Consider the following 20,311-nt stretch of genomic DNA (forward strand, 5'->3'; position numbering starts at 1 on the left):
GGGAACAGTGACTCCCCCAATGCCTGCTGATCCTCCCTTACTAGTTTATAACAGGCCACAAGATCCCCCCCTCAGCCTTCTCTTGTGGAGGCTGAACAGGTTCAGGTCCCGTAGCCTCTCCTCATAGGGCCTGCCCTGCTGTCCCCTGATCATGCGAGTTGCCCTCCTTTGGACCCTCTCCATGCTGGCCACATCCCTCTTGAAGTGCGGCACCCAGCACTGGACACAGTACTCCAGCTGTGGCCTGACCAGTGCTGCATAGAGGGGGCGGATCACCTCTTTTGACCTGCTTGAAATGCATCTGTGGATGCATGACAAGGTACGGTTGGCCTTCCTAACTGCCTCCCCACACTGCCGGCCCATGTTCATCTTGGAGTCAGTGATGACTCCAAGATCCCTTTCCGCCTCCATGCTGACAAGAGGGGAGTTCCCTAACCTGTAGGTATGGTGCCGGTTGTTCCTCCCGAGGTGCATCACCTTCCACTTGTCTGTGTTGAAACCCATCCTATTCTCATCTGCCCACCCTTGTAACCTGTTTAGGTCTGATTGTATCCTATTGCTTCCTTCTAGTGTGCCCACGTCCCCCCACATCTTAGTGTCATCAGCAAATTTGAACAGGGTGCTTTTCACCCCCTCATCCAAATCACTGATGAAGATGTTGAACAGTGCGGGCCCGAGGACTGAGCCCTGCAGAACCCCACTGCCCACGTCCTTCCAGGTTGAGAAGGACCCATCCACTACCACCCTCTGGGTGCGGCCCTCCAGCCAGTTGGCGACCCATTTGACTGTGTGGGTGTCTACACCACAGTCCCCCAGTTTCTTAATGAGAATGGGGTGAGAGACAGTATCGAAAGCCTTCTGGAAGTCCAGGAAAACTATATCCACTGCTACCCCTGCATCTAATGATCTGGTGATCTGATCGTAAAAGGCCACCAGGTTGGTCTGACAGGACCTGCCACTAATGAACCCGTGTTGGTTGCCCCTAAGCATGCAGTCCCCTGCTGGCCCCTCCTGGATGTATGCCAGCATAATTTTCTCAAACAGCTTGCCTAGGATCGAGGTAAGAGGAACCAGCCTATAGTTTCCCGGGTCCTCCTTCCTGCTTTTTTTGAAGATGGGAACCACGTTGGCCCTCTTCCAGTCCTCCGGTACCTCACCAGAGCACCACGAGTGCTCTTAAAGCCGTGCCAGGGGACTTGCAATAACCTGGGCCAGTTCCTTTAGAACTCTAGGGTGGAGATCATCTGGACCGGCTGACTTTTAAACTTCCAGCCCCTCGAGAAGCTCCCTAACTAAATCCTCACTAACCCTTGGCCTAGGTGTTCCTCCCCCAGGGCCTGAGGGGGGCCCAGCAGGGAGGTGGCTGTCCTGGTCCCTACTTAGGAAGACGGAGGCAAAGAAATTGTTAAACATATTAGCTTTGTCATCTGGTGTGACGACCAAGTTTTCCAGTGTGTCCTGCAAGGGTCCCACATTACCCAGGACCTTCTCTTTACGCCCTATGTATTTAAAGAAGGACTTCTTATTGTCCTTAATCTGGGAAGATAGTCCCAGTTCCATCTCTGCCTTGGCCTTCCTAACTACCCCTCTACATCCCCGAGCAACTGCAGAATAGTCCTCCCTGGAGATGACCCCTTCTTTCCATTGGGTGTAAGCCTCCTTTTTAGCAAGGAGACATTCCCGGATGCTTTTGGTGAGCCAGGGAGGCTTGTGTGCTCTCCTGCTCCCTTTGATCCTCATCGGGATTACCTTCTTTTGGGCTTGGAGGATCGTCTCCTTAAGGAGCGGCCACTCACCTTGGACACCTGGCTCCCCTCCCCTCCCCTCTGGGATCTCAGCGCTTCTCCAACTATCCTTAGCTCGTTGAAATTTGCCCTCTTAAAATCTAGGGCCATTGCCTTACTGCTTGCCTTTGCCACCTTGCGCTGGATGGTGAATTCCAGCAGGCAATGATCGCTGTCGCCCAGGTGGTCGAGCACCCGCAGCCGTTTCACCAGGTCATCACCCGTGGCCAGCACTAGGTCCAACAGGGCATCCCCCCTGGTGGGGCTATGCACCTCCTGGGTTAGATGGAGGCCCTGCACTCTAAGAACCTACGTGAACGATCTGACCTGCCTGACTGCTTTTCCCAGCAGATGTCCAGGAAGTTCAGGTCCCCCATGACTACCACATCCTTAGCCTTCACTATCTCTGTGAGCTGACCCAAGAAATCCTGGTCAAGCTCCTCTCCCTGGTTGGAAGGTCTGTAGTAGACTTCCACCATTAAGTCTCTTTCCCCTTGACTGCCTTGTACCCTAACCCAAAGCACTTCAGAATGCCCCTCCCCTGACTCCTTACTAATTGACGAGGATGTGTATTCCTCCTTAATATAGAGAGCCACGCCCCCACCTCTCTTTCCTATCCTGTCCCTCCTGTACAGCTTATAGCCCTTGACATTCACTGCCCAATCATGCGTTGAGTCCCACCACGTTTCTGTAATCCCCGCTATGTCCGGGCTGGTGTCAGCCAGCAGGAGGGTGAGTTCCTCCTGCTTGTTGCCCATACTACGAGCATTTGTGTAGAGGCATTTGAGGCCTCCTGTAGATGTGTGTACTGACCCCCTAGTCCCAGCATTACCCTGGCCCCTATCTCTTACCTGTTTATTTGCTTCGCTCGGTGGTCTGGGCTGGGCTGTAGTTGTGGGTGCTGTTTGGTCTGGCAGTCTGATGTTTCCTCCACCTTCGTCTACCCCTTCCCCTGACGAGCCTAGTTTAAAGCCCGCCGGAGTAGGTCCACCAACCCAGAAGAGAACACATGTCTACCTTTAGGGGAAAGGTGGAGCCCGTCCCATCCCAGCATGTCTCTCGTTGTGATGTGCCGGTCATGGCTGAGGAAGCCAAAGCCCGCCTCGAAGCACCATTCCTGTAGCTGCCAGTTGGTCTCCGCGATGCACGTTTTATGCCATCTGCCTCGTCCACTCACTGGCAGGATAGAAGAAAAAACCACCTGTGCGCCCATCTCCTTCAGCACGCACCCCAGAGCATGGTAGTCATCCATCAGGCGATCAGGGCTCCTCCTGGCCGCATCGTTAGTGCCCACATGGACTAGGACCATGGGGTAATAATCGGTGGGCCGGATTACAGTTTGGAGCATCCCTGTTACGTCCTGAATACTCGCTCCAGGTAGGCAGTAGACCTCGCGTGCCGAGGGGTCCTGGTGACAGATGGGGCCCTCCGTACCTCTCAGGATGGAGTCACCAATGACGATCATGCGACGCTTCCTCCTCCTGGCCTTCTTGCCTCCTTCAGCTTGCGCGGAACGCGGTGAGTGTGGAGTTGCCTCCTCCCTGGTTTTGTCCTCTACTTCCTCCTCCTCCTGGGCTGCCAGGGCTTCATACCTGTTCCCCAGCCGGACTGGAGGAACTGGTGCTGCCATGTTTCGAGCATCCCTGGCTGCCCAAGGGGACCCAGGGAGATCCAAATAGGAGGCCCCAGCTGGTAAGGGGCTGTGGGGCCAAGCTTTAAGTTGTTTGCAGGTTTTGTTTCCCAGTTAAAAGGGGTACCCCGGCAGGAATAGCTGAGGAGGCACATTCAGGGAGATAGTCAAAGATATTGTAGGGGAGCCCTACCTGTGCTGGGACCCAGTGTCAGGTCAAACAGGATAGGGGGAAGTAGAGGACGAGGCAGGCCGGCCCATCAGCAGGAGGTCGGTCCCACAAAAGAGGGGAGAGCACTAGAGGTGGAGTGAGGCCGGGGTGCAGGGGTGGTGGAGCCCCTCAACGTGACCGCCGAGGGATCCCGGGCTGCGGAGCACCCAGAAACCGTCCTTAACTGAACCTAACAGCAAGTTGTGGCAGGCGAGAACTAAGGCAGGGACTGGATGTTAAGGGACCTACTCCGAACCCGTAGCGATCCGGTGTGATCGGCGTTCCCCCCCCACCAAAGGTGAACCACCTTTGGGGAGGGCCCCAGTCCGGCGGTCACACTGTATAACTGTGTCTGTGGAAAAAATTGCCTAGTTCAAAAATCTTAAGTCACTAGGAAACTTATGGGACACCCTGTATTTTCTCAAACTTTGCCCCTTCAGCTGCCCCAGTTCTTTTCAGAATGGGGGCAGAGAGTTCTGAAATAAAATGCTTGAGCAAGAAGAAAGGTACACGTAAATTGCAGGATCTTTCAAATACTGGAGGAAAGAAGGATGTTTGAGAGGTAATCTAACGTGATACAGTTCTTCAAAGAACTAGAATACGGTAAAGTAATTTTTCCTCCAAAGATACAGCCTCTGTGTGAGCCTTCAGTTTATGAGACTAAAATTCTCACAAGATGTTTTTAAAAATTAGAGTGGAACAAAAATAGTGGCAAAATGCAGTAATGGAGGACATTGCTAATCACCTTAATCTAGCTGCCTTTTTTCACCTACGGCCAAGTGAAGAATCACCATAGACCTTGATGAAAGTGGTTGGAGCTCTTTTGGATATAAGAACTTTTTGACTGAGACGCTGGTAGGTAAAATCATTCTGAAACTACCTACAGGCCTGAGGAAAAAAATTTGTCAAGATCTTTCCTGACTGCGATCTGTGATTGTTTACCATGAGCTAGTTGTGGTTTCCACTGTGTGGTTGCAGTCTCAGCAGGAGGCAATTCTGAAAACAAATGAACAAATTTATGGCAATTTAAAATTGCCTGGAGTGGCATAGCCCTGAGTGAGCTTCTCCAGCTGTAGCTGCTACATTTGGACCCATAAATTGGCCCAGTGTGCTTTTAAATTCCTCTTACTGAGTAGACTCCAGCATTTTCATGAAATTGCTCCTGTAGCTCCTTCCTGAAGGAACTGTAAGTCATACCACATGTACCATTACATTGTTTAGAGCAATAAACCCATTTCATGTGTATGTTCAACAGTCACAGCATTTAAGAATTCATCCTATATATAAATACATTTACAAAAATATTGTAGAATATGTAATATTAATTTGGGCTGCTAGGGCGTTTGTGTTTGTTCTTTCTTTACACAAATAACAGTAAAATGGGATCTAAGCAAAAGGAGCATGTATTACAATAGCTGTCTTCCCCATTACTAACTTCTCAAACTTTTGCTACCAGATATAATTTAACACACTCACTGGATTTAGTTTTATAAGTTTCTGTTAATGTTTTTTTATATGTTTGAAGAGTAATTATTGGCATTGTACTGGTAGTCTTCATTTGATCATTAGATCAACAAAATGCAGAATGTAAAACCATTTGGGTAGTAGTAGTTTATTTACAACTTTCACTAAAATAATACACTAAAATTAACAATAAAATTAGGTAATATGGTTATTGACAAAAGCATACATTAATATTATACATTCTATCAGTTTAAACTGAATTAAAACAAAACATAATATATGCTGATACAATGAAAAGATAAAATATAGCAATATACTATAATACAGTAAAATAATAGAATCAGGGGGATTTTATTTAATTTTGGCCCTTATTTTTTGTGCAACTAATGCAAATATACCTAGGGAATATACATGGTTTGAGGACCCAAATTTGTTTTTTTTTCCTTCATTAGCCCAGTATTTAAAATTTCCCATTAACGGAGGGATCCTTTTCCCTCTTATTTCCTCAAAAAATGAGCAAGACCACAAGAAGTAATTTAGATCGCCTATCTCTTTCTTGTCGCATGAACATATCTTTGTCTAAAAACATCTGCTCATAATGGCTTCAGATCTCATTTGAGTAAATCACAGCCTAGTAATGGCCTCTCATTGTTTGTACTTTTGTGCTTCAGATAGGTAGATTTCTAAGATAAAAGAGTGCTCTTTTATCAAAACAGGGAAGTTTAAAAAAATCTCACTATCTGCATATCTGTCTACGTGCTGACATCTTTAATTCTTAAATTTATATCTTGCTTTAAAAATGGGGGAAATATTAAGTAAGTCTTGCATGCCATTTGTCTGGAGGACACTATAAATGTTATGTAAGTATCCAAATAAAGGCATATTTGGAATAAGAGAGGATTCTAAAATGCACTTCTTGAAATATCTGATAGGGGTATATGCTCTAATTTTTATTCAGTAATTTAGAGTTATTAACTGAGCTATAATGCTTACATTAAATAACCCCATAACAGATCACATGAGCCCTCCATCATAAAATTAAGTAGAGATAAAAGCCTCCTTAAAATGTAATTAGATTTTTTTTTTCTATTTGTGAATGAACTATGGAGTCGTCACCCCATATTTCCAGTCTATACAGTAAAATGGACTCTACCATAGATCTCTAGGCTTTTACTGCTGCTGGTATCACTCTTCTATCAATCTTACTGTGAAAAAAGATAAAGCTCCACCCATTTATTTTATTTTAGTGCATATGTTGTCATATCCAAAGAATGTCATAATAGTATTTTCAGAACCAGATGCTGCCATCAGAAGTTCATTTGGTAAGAAGCAAAAAAAAATGCTTATGGCAGTGAATCAGAAATGGAAGAACCAAGAACAAAAAAGTACAAAAGGAGGCTATGACAATAAACATCTTGACAATAAAAAATAAACAAAATGGGGTCACCTTTTGAGGTGCATTGACTTAACAAGACAACCCTTGAATTGTCCAGGATTCAGTTCAAGACGAGGAAAGAGACCAGAACTGGCAAACTATAATACTCAAGCCTATTCCATACAGTATGAAAGTTCCCCTTCTCCTGCACACTCCTTCCTGACATTGATTCTGAATCTTCTCTTTTCAGAAGAAAGATCAGATGCTACATATGAACCTTAGAGCCCTTCACCTTTGTGTCTAGTTTCTTGAATCTGAGCAGGAGATTTCTTTCAATCTACAATTGTTAAGTTTTTGTTGGAACTTTAAAAGTGATCCAGCAGAGAAAGTATTTTATGACATAGTTTATTCTGCATTTTTCATTATTTTGCTTGCACCGTTTCTATTTTAACTATCGCCTTTCTTTATTATGGGCTTATCCTTTTCTGGAGTGACGGTTAACCTAGCAAGTTCCTGTCCGATTCACTCTTTGGCAGCAATGTTGAAGTCATAGAATCATAGAAGTAGGGTCGGAAGGGACCTTGTAGATCTTCAAGTCCGACCCCCCCACCTGGGCAGGAGAAAAACTGGGCTCAAATGACTCCAGTCAGGTAGGCATCAAGCCTCTTCTTAAAGATCCCCAGGGTAGGAGTCAGCAGTACTTCCCTTGGAAGTTGGTTCCAGATTCTAGCCGCCCTAACTGTGAAGTAGTCCTTGCGGATGTCTAATCTAAACCTACTCTCCAACAACTTGTGGCCATTATTCCTTGTTATGTCAGGGGGTCAATAGAAGTGGTCAATAGAATGATGGTGTTAAGGGAAGTAATCTTGTTTTTTCTATATAAATCCAGAGTTTAGTTCTCCTTACCACTCTTTGCATGGTCTGATAGCATTATGTGCCTAAAATATTATTAAAACAGGCAGGTGTGAGCAGAGCATGAATGCTTAAGGGAAAAAAGGTTTTATTTCCTAAGTCTGGGGTCCTTGCTATGTGGAGTTAGAATCCTTACTGTCTTAGTTTGCTACATATAGGATGTGGTGCAGCCCATAATTATTAATTTTTCTTAGCCATCAGTTTTCCTGTTCACCTGGAAATTAGCAGATGCACTATTATCAAACTTAGTAATTTAAGGAAAAATAACTATAAATTTTTGTACCATAACTTTTAAAATTTGTTAAAATATCTTAAGTGTTAAGAAGAAACGTGTACATGTCTTTGTATTTTAAATTTTCCATTCTGTCCACCCAGTAGAAAATGTCTTTCAATCTTGATGCTTGGAAGGTTGTACATACCAGTTGGGCCATAGAACAGTCTGTCTGAGCAAAACTACTTTATCAAATAGGATTATCAGATAACATTGTTAAAATGATTATACTAAGATGGAACCCAAGTACAAATACAAATGGCATGATTTAAAATGTTTGTATATTTATAGACAATATTAATTGTTTTATTTTTAAAGAACAATATTTATCTGTTTGTGTTTTATTCTCAACTAGGACTTTGTTACTACAGTTATTCGTTTATTTGAAAGTCCTTCAACTTTCATTCGAGCAAAAGCCTTTCTGGTCCTGTTACAAGTTTTAATTAACAATAGAGAGATGTTACTGCTCGGATGCCAAGCCAGGTAAGATGATACTGGTTAATATAATCAGACATATGGTGCACATTTCTAAAATTAGCTTTAAGAACTCTCAATAAGTAGTGTAGGGTATATATGTAATTGTTTGGGGAGAAGCTGATTTTCTCTTTAAAATTAGTCCAAGCCTATAAAAGCTGGCCCCTGTAATGACTACTATATTTAGCAAAAAGTTTGTTTGCCCTCATGCTTTGGCCTTCTATAACAGAAAGCATCCTTTAATGGACCTTTGATCTTATTTACTCCTTATCCTTTTGGAATAACTTGTGCCACCAGCTGGCACTAGCAAGGATCAGGCTTTGTATTAGGCAAAGCAACTACAGCTAGTGTATGACTTAGAATGCAAGTTGGGACACTGCTCCTTACTCCTTGCCCCATCCTAGAGTCAGGTGTAATCTGTGGGCTCTTAAATATAGTACCACTATTGGAGGAGAATGCTTCTGAGTTTCTGCTGTTTTGATGAGACTCTACACAATAGCAGTGAAGTCCTGTAACTCTTGGCACCAAAGGTCTGTCTGAGAGCATGGACAAATATACCTTGGATTGGTCTCAAAAGGGAAGGGGGAGCTGCTGCGTGGGAATGCACAGTACCTCGTAGAGGATGTAGCTGCATGTATGCTTTACTGCAGAATAGATTAATTAGCTCTGCAGTAGAGGATCACAGTCTACACCTGAGCTGGAATTAGGGTGCTGTAAACTAAAAAACTCCACTCAGGGGCAGTACCGTCTTACGGCAGAGTAATTAACTGCACATGTAGATGTGGACTGTGGGCATACATTACTCCTAGTCAGCCTAGCCAGCCAGGGACCTGCTCCACTCTGGCTCAAATTGCTGCTATCCTGGGTGCATGTGTAGATGTTGCACCCAGGAGCAGTTTACTTTAACTCAAACTGTTCTAGAGTTTATTGTGTCACATTAATTGCCTATGTAGATGCACCCACAGTGTAGCAGACATGGCTAGGTACAGACACTCAAAAATCCCAAGGTAGAATCAGTCTAAGTTACGTGCTTTTCTGAAAGCAGCATAGATTATATTGGTAACAAACAGAATGCATATTTGCCCTTTGGTGGAGGGGAATAAATCTTAGACAGGGTTCCGTAATTTTTAAACTAGTCTGTTTTCCGAACTTCTGTTCTGTTACACTTATCAACTGATTATGTGTCTTTTCTGTTATGAGTATAGACCAGTTTCCAAATAGTTAGACCAGTAAGAGTGAAATAGCTGTACCTGGCTTATGTGTGCAAAATGGAACTCTTCTAGGATCAGGTTGTGGACTGCATGTCTTAACTTTGAAGCAGTGTAGAAAGGGTAGAGGGTGCAGAACAACCAGAGGGCAGGAATTGTGACATTGCTTCTAGTAGATTTCTTTTGCATAAAACTTAACCACACATGAGTAAATTACATATAAGCTACAGGAGAAGGTAGGTTCTGAGGCAGTTGGCAGCGTTATCAGCTGAACCCAGTTTGGCAGAGTTTGTAGCATCAAAGTTTTGGCATTTACAGTATAGGTTATCAGTGAGTGGGCTTTGAAGCCAATCAGTGTAGACATTGCAGAAATGACCCTGATGTGTAGGAACTTGGATTGTTTTAGAAGAATGGATGCTTTTGGAAACCAAGAGAGGAGAGAGCATTCTTCTAACACTTTCTTGTTTGTTTTATCAGTTTCAACCAGTTCTCTTTCTTTTTCTTGGACTAAAATGTAAGCATTGATAAAAACCTGTTACCCGAGGCTATTCAGATGAGTAGACCACTTAAAAGCAGTGATTGTCTGTTTTAAATGCATTTGATATTTCATACAAGTAGCATCTCTAATTTCTGTGTCTTTTCTGATCGTCATGAGATACCTGCTTTGACCAGAGAAAATCCTATGTATCCTCAGGCTCATTTTAGTATGTAATATGCAAATGTATTTTTTGAGGGGTGAGGTAAATAAGGGGAAGTCTGATTTTTTTTTTTTTTTTTTTTTTTTTTTTTACCTGAGAGAAGTAAAAGAATCTGATTATAAAATATCTGATGCCATTTTCCACTATGCATTATGAAGAAAGATAAAAACATGCTGTAAAACCCACAAAGAAGCAAAAACTGTCTGAGGCTGTGGCAGGAGAAAATATGTAAGGATGGAGTGTGAGAGCTGTTGGAATCTGTCCTATGCTCCCTCAAATAAAGAAAATCTACTTTGAATTACAGCTTATAGCAGTCATAACTTTGTGTCTTGTATCCCTGTCAAAGGAGAGTTAGGACCCAAACACTGAGGTCAGGAACTTTAGCCAATGATAGACTGGTTTGTTGAGGTCAAAGGAGCAGGATCATTGCATGAAGGGCTCAGACCTTTGTGAGGACATTCCGGGGAGAGGGATCTGCATAGTTTGCAGGGGTACTTCTTAGCTCTGTACTGCCCCTACCTCCCCTCGTAGTCCTTAATTACTTGAGTAAACTGCTTTTGTGATGGTCCCACATTTTGCTGAATTTAAAGAACAAGAATTAGATCAAGGGTTTTTTTTGGTTTGTTTTTTTCCTTTTAAAATTGTTTTTATCACACAACTGACTTGATAGTCTTTCTGTTAGTTTAAGCATGATCTGTTATCACTTATGACTCATTTTTAATGACTTAATGATGACTGCATGCTTGCTTAGGGTAGTTAATAACTCCCGCCCCCGACCAAGTAACAGAATCCTGACAAAAATCCTCTATTTGTGAATACTATTTGTTTATCAAGGCATATTACTGTATTTTGTGAAGGATAAACCTGGAACAATTTTGGTCACTGAATTAATGTTGCCAGTTGTTCTTTAGGCTTTTGATTTTTTTACATTTTAAATACTTCCCACTGCGCCACCTCTGTGAGAAAAATGGTGGGATAAGTTACTGTACATTGTGAATATTCGTTTTGTTCTAATACTGTTACCTAATACTCCAAATAAAACAGATAATGGTCAGTCTCCAATATAAGCCATCAGGATTAACAATAGCTATGTCTTCTAGCAGCAGTAAAGATTTTATTGAACTAACGCACTGTTTTTCTTCACCTATTATGATTTCTTTACACATAAGAGAGGCTCTTTTAATGAACAGTATATCCCCTGACATGATAGTTGATTTAAACTGAAACATTTCTCTGAGGCTTAGATTGTAAGGTGGGGACAGTGGGATGAGAGACAGAAGAAATGGACCATTATATGTGGAGGCTGTTACTTTTGTAACTCTGGACTCTGATAGCATTTTATTTGACCCAGTAAAATTAATGGATATTCTTTGAAGTGTATCAGTGATCATTCATCAGTGTATTTCAGGTAGTCAAGGTACCTCCTAGATTTGTGGATGAACCTTGTGCTTACTTTAGTGCCAGATGTACAGTGAGCAAGAAATTTGTTGAGTGGCTATTTTTTAAAAATAAATTTGATTTTTTTCATGCATTTTTACAGACACTGATGATATAAGAAATGTATAGAAATTCTAGAAAAATTACAAAATAGGAGTTTATTGGCTTTGCTTTTAGTAATATTTTATTACAGGTGAATATACAGACAGAAAATAAGTATAACACATATACTGCTCCAGACTATAAAATCTGGCCATCAGTATCAAGGGACTGTTTGAGGTGAATTAGTTGAGGTAGAAGATACAACAGTGAGAGTAATAACAACCCCAAGGCAACATTGCACCCAGGTAAGTTATCAAAATTAATAACATAGCAGAGCTATTTGTGAGTTCTTTAGCAAACTGACTAAATGTGTAATCCAGTATTTGCATATACAAAGTATATGCTATATAGTTAAAATATTTCCCCAAAAGAGCTTGATTTCTAAATGAATATTTCAAAATTAATCATATGGGAACTGGATAGCTCAGGCACTTGATAATGGAGGCATCTGACCCCATGGTCAAATGGGGCAGTCCCCAAATATGTGGCAATGTGTACTGAAGCCTGTCTCAGAGACTTTTTAAAGTACTTTGAGATCTGTAAATAGAAAGCATTTATAAATAGTATTGTTGTAGGTTACTGGTTATAGTCTGGACCCAGGTTAAGACTGAGCAAATTCTGTCCAGTTTTGAACTTAATTGAACTCAGTCCCAATGTCGGCGTATGCATGTTCAGCCTAGCAGGGAGACTCTAAGGATTGAATGAGCATGGAACATTAACTATCCTCTAACTTTATAATTGATCTTTTTAATGCTGAGACATTTTGACTTGCCACTACTTTCTATGGCAGGGAGCCTACTGATTTCAGTGATTTGCTATGGCTCCACCAGTCTTAATTTGAGTCTTGTTCTGGACTGAAGCTGAAGGCCACCCCAGCTTGACCTAACTGTAAATGGGTACCTAATCCTTTGGGCTGGGTAAGAGACCTAGCATTCGCATTCAGCTGCTTCTGTCTCATATGGCTATGGGCTTTGGGAGTTAATATGCTGCATCTGTGGTAGCCAGATAGGCCTTCTGGCTCAGACAAAGCATGGTTAGCCGTCCAAGAAAGTCTAACAATGCCACCTTTCAGAAGCACCATATTTGTCTAAATGAATACAAAAATACATACCTTGTAAGGTTATTGCTGTTTCATTTTTGATGGGTCACAGAAGTCTTTCAAAGTTTTGTTGTTCAACAGAATTACTCTGTTTCATCCTCATGGCGCTAAAGTACCCTGGTACATAGAATCATTTTACACAATAATATAGTCTTGTGACAGATATCTGTCACTTGATTTATAGGTCTTCATAAAAAGTTTTGGCTATTTGGTAATGTACAGCTGCTACTGTAGTGCCATTTGCCTTAGAACATTTTGACTGCTGGTGATTTAAAATGGATGATAGAGGTATACTCCAATGATAGTGTACAGTACTGCTGCTCTCAAGATTTGATGTAATGAACTGAATTTTTGGTTTAGCTCATACTTTTTCTTAACAGTGACCTTTTTCCCTGCAGTCATTATTTCCTTTCTTTTTTTCTTTGCCATTCTGTTATGCGATGTAGAACTTTTTGGTTTATTCTTTGTCTCCCTTTACATAAAGCTACTTTAAAGAAGTATGACATAAATGAAAAGAAGTAAAAACTCAGTGTCTTCACTTTTTCTCTGTTTTAAAGTATACAGTAATATGCTATAATTATTTTTCAGTTTTTCTTCAGCTATTAATGTTTAAAAAAATTCAAATTTGTTTCACACTTTTTTATTAAAATATTGGTTCGACAGATGGATGACATTGCTACAGAGATTAATTTTGATGTTAATGTAGTCTGCTGTTGGTCTTATAAATATTTTTCTTAGGATTAGTTAAGCAATCAGAAAAGTGATGAGCTGCTCACACTTTTTCTCCAAATTCTTCAAGATGTATGCGTTGAAGCTAGTTGAGATAATGAGACTTTTTGGCAGAAGTGTCATTAGTATGTTGATAGCACTTAGCTGCATGTTTTCTTAGTCAGCTTTGATTATTTAGTCTCCTCACTTTTATCACTGCTTAATAATACAGACAGAGTTAGTTCTGTCTATCTGTCAGGACAGAGTTAGTGCTGATGAGTAGGGGAAGTAGATTAGGGGATGAGTAGGGGAAGGAGTTAAATGGTATAATCTGGATAATTCATAAGGTTAAATTCCTTAGCCCTTGCAAAAATGAGCTTTTGTGAATTAACTGGGAGTATTTAAAGCACAGCAAAGCAGCTGTGTAGGTTTGTTGAGGTGTCTGAGCTGGCTGGAAATTTAACACACATAGAAGTAGAAGCCAGATTTAAACAGCTGCATAGTTTGTCTGTGATTCAGCAGTTGAATTAAACAGATTACGATCCATCCCAATATGAACTGTCCAGGTTCTTCTGTAATCAATACCTTCACAGAGGAAGTAGGCATTCATTTTTTGCATTGAATGATAAACTTTAGGTCTTATAAGAGCCATTGGTGCAGATGGATTCTTAAATGAAGCATCTTTTTTTACCCATGGCTGCCATAGACAAAATTGCAGTCCCATCACTAGAATAATTATTGATCCTATGTATTCCTGGTACCCATCTGCAGAGCTGGACTTGTGGGGAGGCAGCAGGTATTCCTGATGCAGAGAACTTGGATCTAGAAATTGCTGTTTCTCGTGTCTGTAAGAGCTCTAGCTTTGTGATAAAATACACTTTTGTTCACTGGGGTTTTTTTTGTAATTTGGCTTTGTAGGCATAGGGTTACTTTAATGGATGGAAATGTCAGAGAAAAGGGCTGGTTGTTCTCAGTCAGTTTTGGCACTAATGGTGTCTAGTTCTTTGTAATCTCAGTGCAGATGTCATGATGAAGGGTGCTATGTAAATTACTTCAATAAATAAAACTTACAGCTGAGATTCAGTATAGGAAATTATGCGCCTTATCACAAAACTTGTCAAAAGAATGATTTACAGTCACAATAAAAATAACACCACCTCATTTTCTTACTTGTTTCATTTCTTCTTTTTGGAAATGTAGCTACCAGTCATTTGGGTTCCTTAAGTATTAAAAAAAGTATAATATCTGTGTCACTCTTTCTTTAGATGTTGAATTAATTAATCATTTTCCATACTTCATAGAGCCATGAAGTTCAAGAGAGAAAATCAGATATCTAGTGGTACAGCTTGAGATGATGGTGGAGTTCAAATGGGGGTTTTAAGACATGACGAGAGAGGGAAGATGCCATGGACAAATTGATTTTCAGACACCTGCTAAACAAGAGAACCTGAAGGGCAAATCCATGTGAGGAGCATGTCCTAGGGAAGTATGTGAACACAGGAGTAAGCTAGAAAGAGACCAGCCAATGGAAGAGAAAGTCATGTAGGGACAGGTTTGCTGCACTGGAAAGTATGGAGAACAAACTGACAGAAATAGAGAATGAGCTGGCAAGGAAGAAGAGAAGGACAGGTAGATAGCTAGAAACTGGAGCATAAGAAGGGTTAAGAATAATATATATAGTAGAGTGAGAGAGAAAACAGAAGGCAAGAAATGGAAGGGCCATTCATACCACACAAAGAGATGACTATATCACTGAGGAATCATTGTTAAGGAGACTCAAGAGGCCTATCACTAGAGTAGATCCAGAGATTGAAAATGTTTTCTATGTGTTGAGTGTAAAAATATGACGAGGACTTAAAGGTTGAATTGGATCTTAATGGGAGTGAAGGGAAATCCCAGGAGTGTGACTAAGGGAGAGGGGGTGGGGAGTGACTGGGGTAGGAGCCCCAGTGCCAACTTTGTGGTAGGGCACAAAGATACCTGTGACCACAGAGACAGTAGTGTTTCATGGCTGTACAGGGCATGGAGCTGCCTAGCTATACTTCTGAAGAATCTACCGATAGTCCTGGGCACAGACAGAAGTTATATTGGTTGCTTGGTTGCCCCCTGAAAGTGCTCCACAACCATGCCATGACACACATGCACGACTGCAGATCACTTTAAAAGTGGCTGATTGCACAACAAATTAATCCTCATCTAATGTGGGATCAGATGACGATGCTCCAAAGTGGAGCACCTGAGGGAACCTGTGTTCCTTAGGGTCAGTCTGTCAGTGCAGTTGGGGTGGGCTGATGTAGCCTAGTCCCTCCCTTGGTACTGTCTACAGGAAGGGAAGGGAGAGGGGAAGCTGTGGGCTTGGGTTTGCCCAGTCTGAGCTGGATGCAGGGTGGATGGATTGGACATGGTCCCCCCTTGTCCTTCACTCCTTCGGTCCAGGCTGGGTACAACCCAGCCTGCAGCTCCTCCTCCCTCTCCTCCTCCCTCCCCCCTCCCTTCCTGCAGATAGCACTAGAGCTGGGTCAGAGGCGGTGGGGCTGCATCAGCCCAACCCCAATCATAGGACAGGCGGGCAGACTTGATTTTTCCCTCCCTTCCCTCATCCCCACCCAACAGGCAAATGTCTGTTTGGTTGGCAGTTTGCTCTAACTAATGGTGCTCAGTGCAAAGCGCCATGAGTTAGAACAGGGATCTGCATGTCTGTCAGCATCCTTTAAGTCAGGTCATCTAACACTGCAAGATTATCCGTGATTCTTTCCAGAGATAAAGATGTGAAAACCAACAGATTCCTTCAGCAGTTTGTTACTGGACCAAGACAGTGATGCTATTTGAGTTTAGACTTACTTTTGGTGAGTGAGCATGTTATAGAAGAATTTGTTAATAAGTAGAATTGAGGACATTATAGAACAGCTGTTTTTAGAAAATAATGGTGCCTTAAGAGTTCCTGTGTGGTACAGATGAATTTTAACAGAAAGAATAAAGAAAAATATCTCTGTAACTAAGTTATTTGATTTCAAAAGGGCAAACTTTGACTAGTTAGGGGAACTAGTGAAGTAAAATTTACGTGCTTGAATGTGGAGGAAGTTTGGAATACCTTTAAGCTAAAGGTGCCAAAATAATCTGAATTTTTAGCCAAAACAAGGGAGAAAAACGTTTAGAAAAAGGATGCAGCCATATACGTAGAAGAAGAATACGGGGGAAAAAGTGGGTCTACTATGCAATGAGGATTAAAAATGATTTTGGTATGTGCCAAAAACTAAATGAATGCTTTGCCTCTGTTTTCAACAAGTACAGTGATGCAGAAAATGGTGGAAAAAACAGAGTGATGAAGTGGGGAATGAATACAGAAATAAGAATTCTCACATCTGTGGTTCAAGACACTTTAAATAGCTCAATGCACTCAAGTCAGTGAATTGGAATTCTGAAGGAAGTGACACTGGAATCATAAGTCCAGCAGTAGAAGAGTTTTAGTAAATCTTACAATATGTTTTTACTATTTGGGGACTATATGATTGGAGAATATCAAGTGTAGTACCTGTTTTTAATAAGGTTTTTCAGGTAATGAACCAGGTAAGTGTAACCCTCTAGTCTTACCTCAGTAGCATGCAAAGCTTTAGAGTGAATTTTGAAAGAAAGAAGGATTAAAGAGCTGGAGAAAATAGAAAATGGGATGACACACATTGTGGGTTTTCCAAACCTAGATCTGGTCAGACTAAGTTAGTACATATTGGAAAATGGATAGACAACTATCAGAAGTGGAGATGAAAATGAGATGTATAAAAAGAGAACTGTTGGGATGGAGGAGATTACTAACAGAATTCTTTAAGGATTGGTTTGGAGTCTGGTCTTTAATATTTTCAGGAATGGTTTGGTACCAAAAAAGGGAGTACCAAGTAATATCATTTGTTGATTTGCAGTTGGGAAGTATCATAAATACAGAAGAGAGTAGGAATTCAGGAGGAGCAGGGACTCATCTTGAGCCTTCTACTAGATCCAGACTGACAAGTACCCTGCACTTGTCAGTATTGAATCCCTCTCTTGTGGAGGCTGAACAGGTTCAGGTCCTGTAGCTTCTCCTTGTAGGGCCCTGATCATGCGAGTGGCCCTCCTCTGGACCCTCTCGATGTTGTCCACATCCCTTCTGAAGTGCGGCGCCCAGAACTGGATGCAGTACTCCAACTGCAGCCTGACCAATGTCATATAGAGGGGGAGGATCACCTCCTTGGACGTGCTCGTGATGCATCTGTGGATAGCTTTCCTAACTGCGTCCCCACATTGGCAGCCCATGTTCATCTTGGAGTTCTATAATGACTCCAGGATCCTTTTCTGCCTCTGTGCTGACAAGAAGGGAGTTCCCCAGCCTGTAGGTATGCTGCTGGTTCTTTCTCCCTAGGTGCAGGGAGGTACACTTGTATTGAATCCCCTCTTATTCTCATCTGCCCACCCCTGTAACCTGTCCAGATCCAATTGCAGCCTGACCCTCCCTTCTAGTGTGCCCACTTCTCCATACATCTTAGTGTCATCTGAAAATTTGAACAAGGTGCTTTTCACCCCCTCATCCAAGTCACTGATGAAGATGTTGAACAGTGCGGGCACGAGGACCGAGCCCTGGGAGACCCCACTGCCCACATACCTCCAGGTCAAAAATGACCCTTCCACCACCCCTATCTGGGTGCGGCCCTCCAGCCAATTGGCGACCCATCTGACTGTGTAGGCATTGATACCACAATCTCCTAATTTTTTAACAAGAATGGGGTGAGACAGTGTTGAAGGCCTTCCTAAAGTCCAGAAAGACTACATCCACCACGACACCTGCGTCCAAGGAGTTTGTGACCTGGTCATAGAAGGCCACCAAGTTGGTCTGACAGGAGCTGGCTCTAATGAACCCATGTTGGTTGCCCCTAAGCATACACTTCCCTGCTTGCCCCTTGCAGATGTGCACCTGGATAATTTTCTCAAAGAGCTTCCCTAGGACCAAGGTAAGACTAACAGGCCTATAATTTCCTGGGTCCTCCTTCCTCCCTTTTTTGAAAATGGGAACCACATTGGCCCTTTTCCAGTCCTCTGGCACCTTGCCAGAGCACCATGAGTGCTCATAAAGCTCTGCCAGGGCAATGACTTCTGCTAATTCCCTCAGCACTCTGGGGTGGAGATCGTCAGGATCTGCTGATTTGAACACATCCAGTCCCACCAGAAGTTCCCTAACTAGGTCCTCTCTGACCCTGGGCCTGGCTGTGCCTCCCCTGGGACCATCAGGGATCCTGGTGGGGGGATGATGTGGTCCCTGCTCAGAAAAATGGAGGCAAAGAAGTTATTAAATAGTTTAGCTTTGTCATCTGGTGAAACCACCAGATTTCCTAGCATGTCCTGCAGAGGCCCCATGTTACCCGGAACCTTCTTTTTACCCACTGTGTATTTAAAAAAGGATTTCTTGTTATCCTTCTTCCAGGTTGCTAATCCCAGTTCCATCTCCGCCTTGGCATTCCTAACAGCCCCCCTACAATCCTGAGCAATGGAGGTATAGTTCTCCCTGGTGATGGCCCCTCCCTTCCATTGGGTGTATGCCTCCTTTTTAGCTTTGAGATGTTCCTGGATGCTTTTGGTTAGCCATGGGAGCTTTTGAGCACTCTTGCCCCCTTTGATCTGTGTTGGGATTGCCACCCTTTGGGCTTGGAGGATTGTGTCCTTCAGGAACAACCACTCTTCTTGGACTCCCAACTCCCCATCCCTCCGTGACCTCAGTGTCTACACAACTAGTCTCCTTAGCTGAATGAAATCTGCCGTCCTGAAGTCCAGGGCTGCTGTCTTGCTGCAGGCCTTTGCCACCCTGCGCTGGATGGTGAATTCCAATAGGCGATGATCGCTATCGCCCAGGTGATAGAGCACCTGCAGTCCCCTCACCAGGTCGTCGCTTGTGGCCAGGACCAGGTCCAACAAGGCATTTTCCCTGGTGGGACTGTGAACATCTTGAGTTAGATGAAGGTCCTGTAACATGGCTAGGAACCTACGTGAGCGTCTGACTGCTCTTCCCAGCAAATGTCTGGATAGTTTAGGTCACCCATGATAACCACATCCTTTGACTTAACTGCCTCCAGGAGCTGACCTGAGAATTCCCAATCTAGCTGTTCTCCCTGGTTGGGTGATCTGTAGTAGACCCCCACCGTTAAGTCCCTTTCCCCCCAACCCCCTTGTATTCTGACTCGGAGCACTTCAGTGTACCCCTCCTCTGACCCAGTGCTGCTCGTTGAGGATGTGAATTGTTCTTTGACATAGAGCACCACACCCCCACCTTTCCTCCCTGTTCTATCCCTCCTGGATAGCCTATAGCCCTTTATGTTCTATATACATAGATCAGAACTCATTTTTTATACTCTGAGATTGAGAGTGCTGACAGTTCTTTTAAAACAAGTTCTCTGTCAACATCACTATGTTTTCTCAGTTGTTCTTTCATTCTTTATTCTGTAATACAACCCTGGTGTTACTAGAAGCAATTTAAAAAAAAAGCCTTCATTAAATGCAGATTGATTAACCAAAAGTTAAATATTGTTATGTACTTTACTCCAGTTAATGTCTGCCATGTGCCAGGTGCTTTCCAGCCATAAAAGAATGTCATTTGCTTGCCCCAAGGCACTTACAGATTATTTATTTGGCACAATTATCATTGCATATACCTGTCAGAAGTGCTTAATGTGGCAGAACACAGCTCATTATATTTCTCCAAAGCTGGGGGGACAGAAAGAGAGTATGTGTGTTCCTGGGAGGTGAAACTCTTGCTTACTACTATTTTAGAGGCATTTATGGGGGAGACAACCTGTTTGATGTTGTTTCTTGCGTACCCACCCAAAAAACCTTTATGAATACAGCAGAAAACGTAGACCAACCCTTATAAACATTTTTAAATATTTAAAATTCTAAGATGTGAATCCTAGGTCAATCCAAAT

General features: G+C 42.6%; 1 protein-coding gene across 5 annotated transcripts in view; it reads left to right on the forward strand.

Annotated features, from left to right (window-relative positions):
* The window catches only part of ULK4 (unc-51 like kinase 4), a 454,563-nt gene that overhangs the window by 138,006 nt on the left and 296,246 nt on the right, over positions 1 to 20,311 (forward strand). For all 5 annotated transcript variants that reach the window (XM_090050395.1, XM_090050394.1, XM_090050397.1 and 2 more), the window contains one exon: positions 8,003 to 8,130. In XM_090050395.1, coding sequence (XP_089906521.1) covers positions 8,003 to 8,130 — 128 coding nt within the window. The remainder of the gene's footprint in view (positions 1 to 8,002; positions 8,131 to 20,311) is intronic.

Source organism: Crocodylus siamensis, chromosome 5 (genome assembly GCF_052110815.1).
Source record: "Crocodylus siamensis isolate JL-2025a chromosome 5, ASM5211081v1, whole genome shotgun sequence".
NCBI lineage: Eukaryota > Metazoa > Chordata > Crocodylia > Crocodylidae > Crocodylus > Crocodylus siamensis.